Below are 12,907 nucleotides of genomic sequence, written 5' to 3' on the forward strand. Positions count from 1 at the left end.
CCCATAACCTTAGAGATAGTAAGCTTACTTATTTATCTACGCCATAAAGAATGACTCACGCTAGACCGGGCCAGGGCCCGGCCGAGGCATCCGACATGTCATTTTCTATGACGGCTGATCGGTGATCACGTGGTGCTTTCCATAGTAAACGAAGCGCCGGAATCTCAGGCCCGGCCACGGCCGGGTCTAGCATGAGTCATCCTTAACACAATCTTTATTGAGCTGCTGTGAAGACTAGGTGTAATTTGTGCAAGATTGTGCTACAGTATTTATTTATGTAAATTTTCTCCTTGTTTCCAGGCAGGCGGGGCCGGCGCGCGTGTAGCGGCGGGGCGCGTCGGCCGTATGGCGCTGCTGTACCGCGCCACGCGCCTGCGCGACCGCGGCGACACGCATGTGTTCACCTTCGTGGTCACGCGCAGTGCCACTAGAGAACCAGACCGTGATGTGACGAGCAAAGACTTCGGGTGCGCGCATCAGAGATGGGCGGTCGCTTTCAATCGCTCCGCTGACGCTTCACTAGGTAAGAAGCGACAATGCAGGGCCTAGTGGTGACAGCACGTGTTCACCTTCGTGGTCACGCGCAGTGCCACAAGAGAACCAGACCGTGATGTGACGAGCAAAGACTTCGGGTGCGCGCATCAGAGATGGGCGGTTGCTTTCAATCGCTCCGCTGACGCTTCACTAGGTAAAAAGCGACAATGCAGGGCCTAGTGGTGACAGCACGTGTTCACCTTTGTGGTCACGCGCAGTGCCACTAGAGAACCAGACCGCGATGTGACGAGCAAAGACTTTGGGTGCACGCATCAGAGATGGGTGGTTGCTTTCAATCGCTCCGCTGACGCTTCACTAGGTAAGAAGGGACAATGCAGGGCTAAGTGGTCACAGGACGTGTTCACCTTTGTGGTCACGTGCAGTGCCACAAGAGAACCAGACCGTGATGTGACGAGCAAAGACTTTGGGTGCACGCATCAGAGATGGGCGGTTGCTTTCAATCGCTCCGCTGATGCTTCACTAGGTAAGAAGGGACAATGCAGGGCTAAGTGGTCACAGGACGTGTTCACCTTTGTGGTCACGTGCAGTGCCACAAGAGAACCAGGCCGTGATGTGACGAGCAAAGGCTTCGGGTGCGCGCATCAGAAATGGGCGGTCGCTTTCAATCGCTCCGCTGACGCTTCGCTAGGTAAGAAGCGACAATGCAGGGCCTAGTGGTGACAGCACGTGTTCACCTTTGTGGTCACGCGCAGTGCCACAAGAGAACCAGACCGGGATGTGACGAGCAAAGACTTCGGGTGCGCACATCAGAGATGGGCGGTTGCTTTCAATCGCCCCGCTGACGCTTCACTAGGTAAGGACGGACTTATTAGGTATAAAAACTATCTATGCAAAATAACGAGGAATGTAAAGTGGAAATACTTTTTTAACTAGCCTAATTGTCTTTCCGCCGGGTGCTAATACGTTTGTGCCATACGCCACTTACATTGGTTTGCAGGAGAGCGAAAAGAAGCAAAAAAATATTTTTTGATAAATTTCGTTTGATGGACGTATCTCACGTATCGGTCCAGAAATACTGCGGGTAACAGTTATACTTGGTCAAGCAGATCTTGCCAGTAGAAAAAGGCGGCAAATTTGAAAAATGTAGGCGCGAAGGGATGTAGTCCCATAGAAAATTTGAATTTCGTGCCTTTTTTACTGACAAGATTTGCTTGACCAGCTATAATTCCACAGTTTACATTTTAATTACATTACCTTTAAAATTACTGTTAGGTCGTTGAGTTCTACGAATATTACCGTTCAGTTGAAGCACCCATTTGACACTCATTTTATGGCACTTACATGAGACGATATTAAAGTGAAACGCCTATTAAAATTTACTGAGTTGTCGTAGTATCCATATAACTTAGTACCGGGTTGTTTCCGGGTGAATGGCATGGCTGTTAATACATAAAGTCCTGTTAAGTAAAACTGTCCGATAGTTTCGTCGTTAAACTTACGTTTAAACTGCAGGTTTTCTGGCAAAAACTATAATGTGGTGTATTTAGATATGTTTTTGTCAAAAAAATGGTTTTTATGCAAGTTTTTATCGCTGATTCTACTTTTTGTCCAACAGGCAACTAATACTCATCGAGAAAATTCTAATAGACCCAAACACAATTAATAATCTAAGAGCTACCTGCATACCTATTTCCGTGGCTAGCTCTCCGACTATAAGTTTCGTTGTTTTATCACAGAGTGCCTATTGCCACCTCCTGTGTCCATCATCAGATCACCTCGACGACACCATAATTATTGCATTGCCACACCCAACTTACATTCTGTAATATGTACTTCACGTTTCAGCTCAATCGAATAATGGGATGTGGGTCTAAAATGTTTGCAAGTTTAAAAAAGCTTGTAAAAATGCCTGTAAAGATTTCTAAGTTGGACCAGTCTGCACCGATTTTGCAATGACAAAGTTCGGATGGAGTGTTACCGTAAACATCGAAGTACCTATGTGCTGAATTAGCTTAGACAGATTCTAAGCACTTGTTTTGAATTTAACTACTAATGTGTGCTACGATAAAGTACAATAAACCTGATAAACGAATCGGTTAAAATGTTCAGAAATAACTACCAATCTCTTGGGTACCAAATACAAACCTAGTTACGTCGAAGAATTAGAAATTATAATGAAACGCCTACCGTTCACGGACTTCGCGGTCCGCTAACTTGGCAAACTCTATTCCCGGGAGGGAGTAATATTTGTCTAAAAAGCCATCCGAGCACCAGACTACGAGTATTGCCCTCGTAATATGAATTAACGACTTCATTACGAACTTGATCAAACTTGGCTGGAAAGATAGTCGCCTTAGATGGTTGGCTGGTTGTTATGAGCATTTTGCACCGCAGTTGACTTTCATTGAAGGACAAAGTTACTAGATGATATGATAAACAAATGGCAAACATTTACAAGGCATCCAAATAATAAAACACACGTGGTGGCCAATTAAAAGTTACCTACATTTTGATATCTAAATGACGCCATTTAGTTATTCATCGCGAGTGCATTTCTTTTGTAGGTAGGTACCTATCTAGCGCGAGCGAGACGAGCACGGCTTATATTCTATTCTATTCTATAGTGAGCCCACGAATCGATGTAATTCACTTTGATTCATCTAAACTAAATACTTAGGTAGCACATCCTCCTCATATGTAGTTTTTCTTCGACAGGCGTATACCTGGTATGGCGCGGCGCGTGCGAGGGCATGCGCGTCTACGTCGACTTCACCTTCACACTCCTCAGTCGCGACCACTTCACCGCGAATGAGGGCTTCTCGGGCAAGCAGGTCCGCTTCAGCTCGGGCTGCGCGGCGCAGGGCCGCGGCCGCTGCGTCACCCTCGCCGAACTTAACTCGAAATTCGCGGACGCTCGCGGCGAGTTCCAACTCGAACTCTGCATGTCTCGCGTCCGCACTTTCTACTCCTGTGAACTCAGGGCGCCGCGCATCGACACTCCGCCTATCGCCTTCGCTGGTTTCGATTGGACCGTCGCCGTAAACGGATGGACCAAGGAACCGTTGTCACTCAGACTTGTGCGACTTTCAGGAGAAGGACAGCAATGCCGCGTCAGATACGCGCTGGCTCTAGGTGAGGGCGAAAGAAGAGTGCAATCCGGCGTTCTGGAAACCGTCTGTGATGCTGAGGGAAGGACACCACCTTGGACGCCACGGCCTCCACCTCGCCCTGTACACAAAGGCCTGCGGTTGACTGTGGAGCTGATCCACGCCCGCGCTTTAGCTGATCTTTCAGTAGCGGCGGCGGGCCGAGCAGTAACATGCTATGACCGTGACAAGCAAGCATGGGCTCTCCGCTGCGACACGCACTCTGACACTGTGCGACTTCACATGCTTTATCGAGACGTGCACAACGTGCCACGCAACCATTTGCGCTACGTGAGCTGGTCTGCGTGGTTGGTGCGCGCAAATCCAGCAGCCGGGGAGTCAGACGCTGAAGAACTCCCCGGGGCTCCCTTCTCTCACTACTACGCCCAGGACAGCGCCGACGAAGGCCTAATGATGGAGACGGCGCTCCGCGTTGAGGAGATCTCGCACCCTGGGTGTCCTTTCTTGCACGCGGGCGGTGAGCTTCGCGTTCGGCTCGAGTGGGGCGAGACGTATCTACTGTTTCAGGCTACTTACCATATCTATGATGATCTTTGTCGTCTTCAGGCGCATCAGATGAGGTGAGTTATTGTTAACTTTAAAAGTTTCTTCTTTTCATTACTGTTAATTTGTAGAATGATAAAATTTTCAGTGCATTAGTCAAATTGCCAGATGAATTGAATGAGGAATATAAAGTAGGGACGCTAATAAGCACGAAGAATTTCATATGTAGGTTTCTGAATGTTTACGAACTTTTAACGAACTTATGCTTAGCGGAAGTATCTTTCAAACAAATGGAATTAAAAACCTTCCGCTTATGTAAAAAGCTCAAATGCTCGTACAAAAAGTCCACTGTAGGACTGTAGGTAGAGAAGGTACCTTCTCTCTCTTCAAGCTTTGAATTTTGAACTACTTTACTTAGCTCAACTTCCATTTTTTTTGCCCACAGACGCGAAATCACTGCTCTTCAAGCGGAGAACTACTCTCTAGAGCGGCAGCTGTTCAGTTACCAGAAGAGCTTGGCGTATGCCCAGGCGCAGGCGGGCGCGGAGGGCGCGCCCCCGCCCGAGGGCGAGGGGCGCCGCTCCCCCGCAGAGCGCTCCCTCTCCACCGACACCGAGTACGCGTGAACACCGCTACATGGCGACACTCGTTATACCGAGTACACGTGAACGCCACTAGATGGCGACACTCGTTGTACCATCAGCCGCAAAAGTGCATGGCGACTTTATCAATGAATTCATTCATAATTTCCCCATGCAATTTCGCAGCTCACTGTATGTACCGAGTACGCGTGAACACCGCTAGATGGCGACACTCGTTGTACCATCAGCCGCAAAAGTGCATGGCGACTTTATCAATGAATTCATTCATAATTTCCCCATGCAATTTCGCAGCTCACTGTATGTACCGAGTACGCGTGAACACCGCTAGATAGCGACACTCGTTGTACCGAGTACGCGTGAACGCCGCTAGATGGCGACACTCGTTGTACCATCAGCCGCAAAAGTGCATGGCGACTTTATCAATGAATTCATTCATAATTTCCCCATGCAATTTCGCAGCTCACTGTATGTACCGAGTACGCGTGAACACCGCTAGATAGCGACACTCGTTGTACCGAGTACGCGTAAACGCCGCTAGATGGCGTTGCTCGTTGTCGCTTCTCCGCCCGCTCTGCTCTCTATCCTTTTCGACTGACTCTGACGTTTTTGAGCGATTTATCTATTTTTCTAGACGTTTTAAGGCGGGGTGCGCCCTCGTCCGCACCGCTTCCGGTCGCCTGCACTCTCGCCGCTCGATCTATCGATAGCCAATTATTATACTCGACTACTTTTCTATTTATCTGTACATAAAATATATTTAGATATTATATATTATGTATATTTCTTAACTTGAAACTCGAATTCATATACTGCAACAGTCGATTAAGAGTAAAAGTCTATGAAAATGTTGTTGTCATTTCATTTATTATCCCTGTAATGTAAGCCCTCCTCACTGATGTAACAGGTGTAGACTGTAGAATCAATGCAGCAAGCGGAAGGCAAAAGTACTGATAGTTGCTTAAGTATATAAAATCAGATAAGAAAGCAAATTGCACCCTTTCTGCAGCACCAAGTCAGGTACTAGTACTAGCTTCATTTCTCCTAGTTATCACTACATAGTATAAAACAAAGTCGCTTCCCGCTGTCTGTCTGTCTGTCTGTATGCTTAGATCTTTAAAACTACGCAACGGATTTTGATGCGGTTTTTAGGGTTCCTTAGCCAAATGGAAAAAAACGGAACCCTTATAGATTCGTCATGTCCGTCTGTCTGTCTGTCTGTCCGTCCGTATGTCACAGCCACTTTTCTCCGAAACTATAAGAACTATACTGTTGAAACTTGGTAAGTAGATGTATTCTGTGAACCGCATTAAGATTTTCACACAAAAATAGAAAAAAAAATTTGGGGTTTCCCCATACTTACAACTGAAACTCAAAATTTTTTTTTCATCAAACCCATACGTGTGGGATATCTATGGATAGGTCTTCAAAAATGATATTGAGGTTTCTAATATCATTTTTTTCTAAACTGAATAGTTTGCGCGAGAGACACTTCCAAAGTGGTAAAATGTGTGTCCCCCCCCCCCCCTGTAACTTTTAAAATAAGAGAATGATAAAACTAAAAAAAATATATGATGTACATTACCATGCAAACTTCCACCGAAAATTGGTTTGAACGAGATCTAATAAGTAGTTTTTTTTTAATACGTCATAAATCCCCTAAATACGGAAACCTTCATGGGCGAGTCCGACTCGCACTTGGCCGCTTTTTTTTTAATAGATAGAGTTATTCAAGAAGAAGGTTTATGTATAATTTGTTAACCCGTGCGAAGCCGGGGCGGGCCGCTAGTTAATTTTCTATGGGACGATATCCCTTCGCGCCTACATTTTTCAAATTTGCCGCCTTTTTCTACTGTCAAGATCTGGTTGACCAGGTATATCTGCCACCCCGCAATACTATAACCAAATCTTGTCAGTAAAAAAAGGCGTGAAATTCAAATTTTCTATAGGATGATATCCCTTCGCGCCTACATTTTTCAAATTTGCCGCCTTTTTCTACTGTCAAGATCTGTTTGACCAAGTATAATACCCTGGAATAAAATTAGCTTTTTTAAATATATCTCGAACATACTCACCATGCTCATCATTTCCGAACGAAACACAACTGTCAAAGTCTCGAAACGTCAACGTCAAACAAACGTCAAATGACTCAAATGCACGTTTCTCAAAACACGCTTTTAAGCAAATTTACGTCGCATTAATTTTAAACCAAAATGGCCCAAGGCAAGCTAAAAGTAAAAAGCAAGCTGCCAGCGGGCGCGAAAAACAAGAAAGCGAAAGGCAAAGCCGTGACCAAGCGGCCTAACGCTCCAGTTAAGAGCAAGGCGACGGCTCTCGAGAGGAACAAAATGAAGGCGAATGTTACGAAGATGGTGAACGCTGTGGCTGAGAAGCAGCTCAGGTCCTTGGCGACGGACACGCCGCAGCTGTCGGCGGCGCAGCAGCGGGCGGCTGCTGCACCCACGGCGCCGGTGCCTGCGAAGTAATTATAAGTGGTTTTACGTTAGTATATCCTAGATACTAAATGACTGTTTAATTGAGCCCAATGATACTATTTATGACTAAAGCCCTACAAAACCAAGTGTAGTACATTGCGCATTCAAACAGTAATGTTAGTAAGCTCAATACGGGTAAGTGTTCCTGCGGGATAAGTGTAACTGGTCTGCACATTGGGGCTGTTTAGACAATGAGTAGTGTTTATTGTGATTTTATACATTTGCTACTGGCACATCTATCAACTGACAGTAAACACTAATCAATATCTAAACAGGCCCACTTATGAAGGCCGGTTATACCCATGTTGATCTTATCTGGGTAATATGATTATGGAGAATACTTTAACCTACCTATAATGACATAAATAATATTATTGTTAATGTTAGTTTTATAATTTGAATTCTTGTAATGAATTAATAATTAAAATCAATAATTGCCTATACAATTTGTAATTTTATAATAGTAATTTACAAAACATAATGTACAGAATGTACCCACTATCCCGATGACTTGTAACCTTTTGTTATTAATAAAATATTTGTATTTTGTATTTGTATTTGTAATAAAATGAAAGCTTAGGGGTACAGGACTTACATGTACAGTTTCATAAGTTCTATGGTTACTATGTAAAGAGTAATATAGGTAATTTTGTAAGTGTTAAAATGATTGTTAATGACTACTTTTTGTATTTAATATGTTGCTTTGTATTGGGTAGTAAACTAACTCAATAAAAAGACAAAAGGCTACTTCTCGTTTAACTATTTTCATACTCGGTAGAATAAAAAAGTACTTCAAGAAAAGAGTTAGTGTTATGGGGTTGGCCGGTTGCGCCATCATAGCTTGCCCTGTCAATCCCTAGAATTGTGTCAAATTTTTGTTTTTTTAATGCCCTGGATGCCAAATCTCATAGAAAAAGGGGCAGTTGCCTACCCCAGTGCTTAACATCAGGCATTTTGCCTGCGAGTTTACCTCCTATATCATTAAATAAACATGCCTTAGCATCAGGCACCTTCTTAAGCTCAAGAAAAATCAATTTCTGGTATTTGGAAGGTGGGTGAAGTATTTCAACTTATTAGAATATTTATTTATTTATAATATTGCAATAGCAACAACATTGTGAACTTTCAAACTTTGTATTAGAACCATTAATACCACAAAACCATTATGTGGTTAGATTGTAAATATGTCATACCAAAATTTTTAGGCAATGGCAAAGTATATTACATAATTTTTTTAATTAAATGTTTCTAAATATCTAAAACTGGTGTTTTTTCCGAAATTCTTAAATATTGGAATAACAACTACCTATGAGTCATAGGCTATAACAATTTATGCCTTAAAAGGTTGTTCAATTTATAAATCTCCGGACCCCTTCAGAGACCACCAGTGGTCTGCGTACCACTGGGTAAGAACCACTCATTTAGGATACTATTAAACCAAGACAGAGAAAGCAAGAAGAATATCTACTGCTTAATTCAAGTGGTTGGTGAGAAGTTTTTATAGTAGGTGCTGCTGACCAAGTATATTTTTGTCCCGTTAGCTGTGGAGACGTCCGGGTGTTGGTGTGCTGAGCTGCCGAGACCAAAATTTTTGTGGGCGAATTAGGGCGGCGTTTGAGGGAACTACGAAAGATTTTCCATTAGGTATGTTTTATGAAATCCGTTCCTTTTTAGGGTTCCGTAGCCAAATGGCAAAAAACGGAACCCTTATAGATTCGTCATGTCTGTCTGTCTGTCCGTCCGTCCGTATGTCACAGCCACTTTTTTCCGAAACTATAAGATCTATACTGTTGAAACTTGGTAAGTAGATGCATTCTGTGAACCGCATTAAGATTTTCACACAAAAATAAAAAATAAAAATTTTTTTTGGGGGTTCCCCATACTTAGAACTGAAACTCGAAAAATTTTTTGTCATCAAACCCATACGTGTGGGGTATCAATGGATAGGTCTTCAAAAATGATATTGAGGTTTCTAATATCATTTTTTTCTAAACTGAGTAGCGCGAGAGACACTTCCAAAGTGATAAAATGTGTCGTCGTCGTCGTCGTCCCCCCCCCGTAACTTCTAAAATAAGAGAATGATAAAACTAAAAAAAAATATATGATGTACATTACCATGCAAACTTCCACCGAAAATTGGTTTGAACGAGATAGTTTTTTTTAATACGTCATAAATCCCCTAAATACGGAACCCTTCATGGGCGAGTCCGACTAGCACTTGGCCGCTTTTTTTTTGTTTTGACCACCAATTAAAAGAGGGCCCAGAAAAAATCCTTTAAAAGAAACCATAAAGGGGACTCAACGCTAAAAAGGTTGGGAACCTCTGGGAGCCCACCTCTGACTTCGCAAATCGTGTAAATAATTGTATTTTTCCATCTGAAATTTGCAAGAGCGACAGAGACGGAAATAGGTCATCTACTGCGCTAGACAGAAGAACAACTACCCATATTAACTACATATGTCCACAAATTGTGGTCCAATGCATTGCGTTTCCAATAGAAGCTTCAAGTAGGTAAGTATTAGGTACTTGATACGAGTTTCGACAGGCAACTTATTAGGTCGCTAAACGTAGGTCTTCCTGCTTTGAGATAAGGTTGAAATTGGCGTATTATTACACCGTAACATTTATCCAAGGTAATGTCACACGATGAGTGAACGTCCTGTCACAGTGAACTGAATTAAACAGTAGGTAAGTTACGAGTAATATTAAGTGAGTTGTCAGGCCGCCGCGGACGCAAGCGGGCGGCGAGCGGCGACGGGCAAGTCAAAGGATTTCAAATATTTCAATAAATAGTCTTAATTTTCTGCTTGCCGCCCCCCCGATCGCGTGCGTCCCTGACGCGGCCTTATAAGTATTTGCCATGCCCATAACACTCTTTAATAAAGAGTCCTTACTGCACAATGCCAGGCGTGGCTCACTCCGCGATTTCGTCGCGTCGCTACTAGTATACATGCGATGCGGCCCACACCAATTTTGGTGTCTAGCCATAGTAGTTGCCGCGCACTGCTACGGAACGGACGCCTGCTCGCACTTGCGCCGCCTAGCGGTCATATCTGTCATTGAATAAGCGCTCGTGCGAATTTGAATGAGGCGTAAGTACCCCGTTTTTTTTTATCAAGTAGATTACAAAATGTAGATATGTAGGTAACTAGGTACCTAGTTATTTTTTTTCTTTGGAGCTAGGAACCAAAGTTGACAGGCTTGATGTTCGATAATTATTCTTTGCATACTGTTTTAAAGCTATTACTTTATTCGGCACAGAAGCAGGCGATGCGATTTCTCCGAATAAGATTAATAATAATAAATGCACGGCGGGTAATGACACGCGGCGTTTTTATCGCGACTAACAAACTGGTCGGTGCGGTCTCCGGGAGTATTCGACGTTTTAAAATGTGATTTAGTTTTGATACCGTAATGGTGACGTTAGAATGTCAACCAAAGCTGTATTACTGTTGCGGCGTGGTTGTTTGCCGCCGCTGAACCTGCCAATTTCCTTGTGAGTGACGCGATTATTATATTAATTTGGGCTTTTTCTAAAATAAATATCGAAAACCCGATTCTTTCAAATCTGGACGTTCTTGGGCTCATTCTACTCAGAATCGACAGCACTCTCCATCCTACCATTAAAAAAAGATGTCCCAAAATGTTGTATGAAAATTGTACATTCCACTACGTCACGTTACATACAAGTGAAAATTTTTCTCATACTAAAAACGTGACGTAATGGAATAGAGAGTGCTGTCGATTCTGAGTAGAATGAGCCCAAGAACGTCCAGATTTGAATGAATCGGGTTTTCGATATTTATTTTAGAAAAAGCCCATTTACATCCGAGCGAGCGTCACCTTAAAATAGGGTTGCCATACGTCCCGGTTCGCCGGGACATGTCCCGGTTTGAAGCACGGTGTCCCGGTGTCCCGGCCGATAAGGAAATTGTCCCGGTTTAAAAATCATAGTTATTTAGTAGGGGGCTGGACTTAGTAAATAATAATATACCTACATTTCTACGTTTCATATGGCCAAAATTTAAAAAAAATGTTTTATGGTACCTACTTTTACCTAATATCCTAATATTAGTTTCTCAGACACACAATCATTAGACGATTATGTAAATTATGTTATTTTATAGCTTTTAAAGTCTGTAATGTAGAGCCCGAATTTCAGGCTCCCGAGGGCCTAAAACCTCATCAATGGAACTTTGGCCCTCCGAGTAACTCTTGTACATATGACACATATTATTATTGTTGAGTACTGGTTGAGTAACATTTGACGATTGGTTCGTGTTAGAGCGCTGCTTTCTTACAGCTCGACCTTCGACGTCACTTAATTTTTAACAAATATAAACATTTGTTTCAGAAGCTTGGCATTTGCTTCGTATGAAAGCTCACCGCGCTGGTTATAAGTACGCTTCGGGCTTATTAAGTAATGTGAGGATTTCTGAGCTCGACCTTCAGCCTCACTTTTTACCTAAATTTTTGGTTTGTCTTCCAAATCTCCTCTTCTTCAGCTTAGCCTTTGACCTCGCTGCGCCAAGCTCGGCCTGCGGTCTCGCTTTTTAATACAATGGACATTGGTTGGCGTCTATGCTCTAGCTGAGCTTATCCTGAAGCACGGCTTCGACCTCGCATGAAAGCTCGCCTTACTGGGGAACTTCAGATTTTTAGGCCCGGCCCGGCCTTTTTAACACGCTTTCACAATTGTGTCACAAAAAATTTCGCGCTCGCTGCGCTCGCGTTTTTGCTGGTTGACCCTGTGAATCTACATGATAGCTTGACTGGTCAATGAATAGTCATTTAAACACATGGAAAATTTATCTCCGAAACTACTGTGCTAAAATTTTGAAAAAAAAAACACAAAATAGTTTTTTACCTATCGATGACAGGAAAACCTATTAGAAATGTGCAGTGAAGCGTGAGTCGGACTTAATTACTTAGTTTTTGATGCTACCCCTACGGGTTTTTTATAGACATTTCACTCACGTTTCACATGAAAAAATACATTGTTAAAAATTGTGTAATGTACGGAACCCTTAGAACGCGAGTCCGACTCGCACTTGGCCGGTTTTCTTTAAATGTCCCGGTCTGAGTCCCCACACATATGGCAACCCTACCTTAAAACCACCCAATTTTAGAAACCTCCCTACTATGGGTTCATGCACTGCAAATATTACGTCACAGCAACAGGTGGAGAGAGAAGAGGGGGGGGTGGACCTATGTTTTTGCTATGAAAAAGTGTGACAATAGGTGGGTTGGTTAAAAAATCTTCAAACATATCGTATCTACAGTCTACACCTAATATTTGACGTAGTAGGTATATTAAAGTTCGAATCAGGCCGTAAGTCCCTTTTTACACGGATCGACACAAGTTTAGCGAATAGGTAGACAAGTTGGCTCGAGATGACGGAGGTTCTTGCGGCGACATGTCGCGACGTGTTCGCGAACCACGTCCTACAAGGCTAGCATGATTTTCAGCGTTCAGTTTATCTGCCGATAAACCTATTAGCTATTAGCGGTATACCTAGACCGTGCGCGTAAAACTTCACATTTACCTACGCCGCGCGCCAAAAATCTGACGGCTCCTATGCTGCCCCCTATAGTTCATGCATGCTGATGAATGTGTGCAAGTTGCAGAACATTCACAAAAGTTCCGCAATTTCTGGAAGAAAATAT

General features: G+C 43.2%; 2 protein-coding genes and 1 long non-coding RNA gene across 3 annotated transcripts; 2 read left to right on the top strand and 1 right to left on the bottom strand.

Annotated features, from left to right (window-relative positions):
• Nucleotides 1-299: 299 nt before the first annotated feature.
• LOC134663125 (uncharacterized) lies at nucleotides 300-769 on the bottom strand. The gene is made up of 2 exons (XR_010098126.1): nucleotides 735-769; nucleotides 300-404 (listed from the first exon to the last, which is right to left on the bottom strand). It is a non-coding gene; the product is annotated as an uncharacterized LOC134663125 (long non-coding RNA).
• On the top strand, nucleotides 346-4,837 carry LOC134663066 (uncharacterized). The gene is made up of 3 exons (XM_063519381.1): nucleotides 346-523; nucleotides 3,211-4,222; nucleotides 4,591-4,837. The coding sequence occupies exons 1-3, from the start codon at nucleotides 346-348 to the stop codon at nucleotides 4,769-4,771; spliced, it is 1,371 nt and encodes a 456-aa protein (XP_063375451.1). The 3' UTR covers nucleotides 4,772-4,837.
• A 2,066-nt stretch (nucleotides 4,838-6,903) lies between these two features.
• LOC134647570 (uncharacterized) lies at nucleotides 6,904-7,263 on the top strand. Its single transcript, XM_063501923.1, has one exon. It carries the CDS (start codon nucleotides 6,958-6,960, stop codon nucleotides 7,228-7,230), a length of 273 nt encoding a protein of 90 aa, XP_063357993.1. The 5' UTR covers nucleotides 6,904-6,957; the 3' UTR covers nucleotides 7,231-7,263.
• The last annotated feature ends 5,644 nt before the right edge of the window (nucleotides 7,264-12,907 follow it).

This window comes from Cydia amplana, chromosome 4 (assembly GCF_948474715.1).
Source record: "Cydia amplana chromosome 4, ilCydAmpl1.1, whole genome shotgun sequence".
Classification (NCBI taxonomy): domain Eukaryota; kingdom Metazoa; phylum Arthropoda; class Insecta; order Lepidoptera; family Tortricidae; genus Cydia; species Cydia amplana.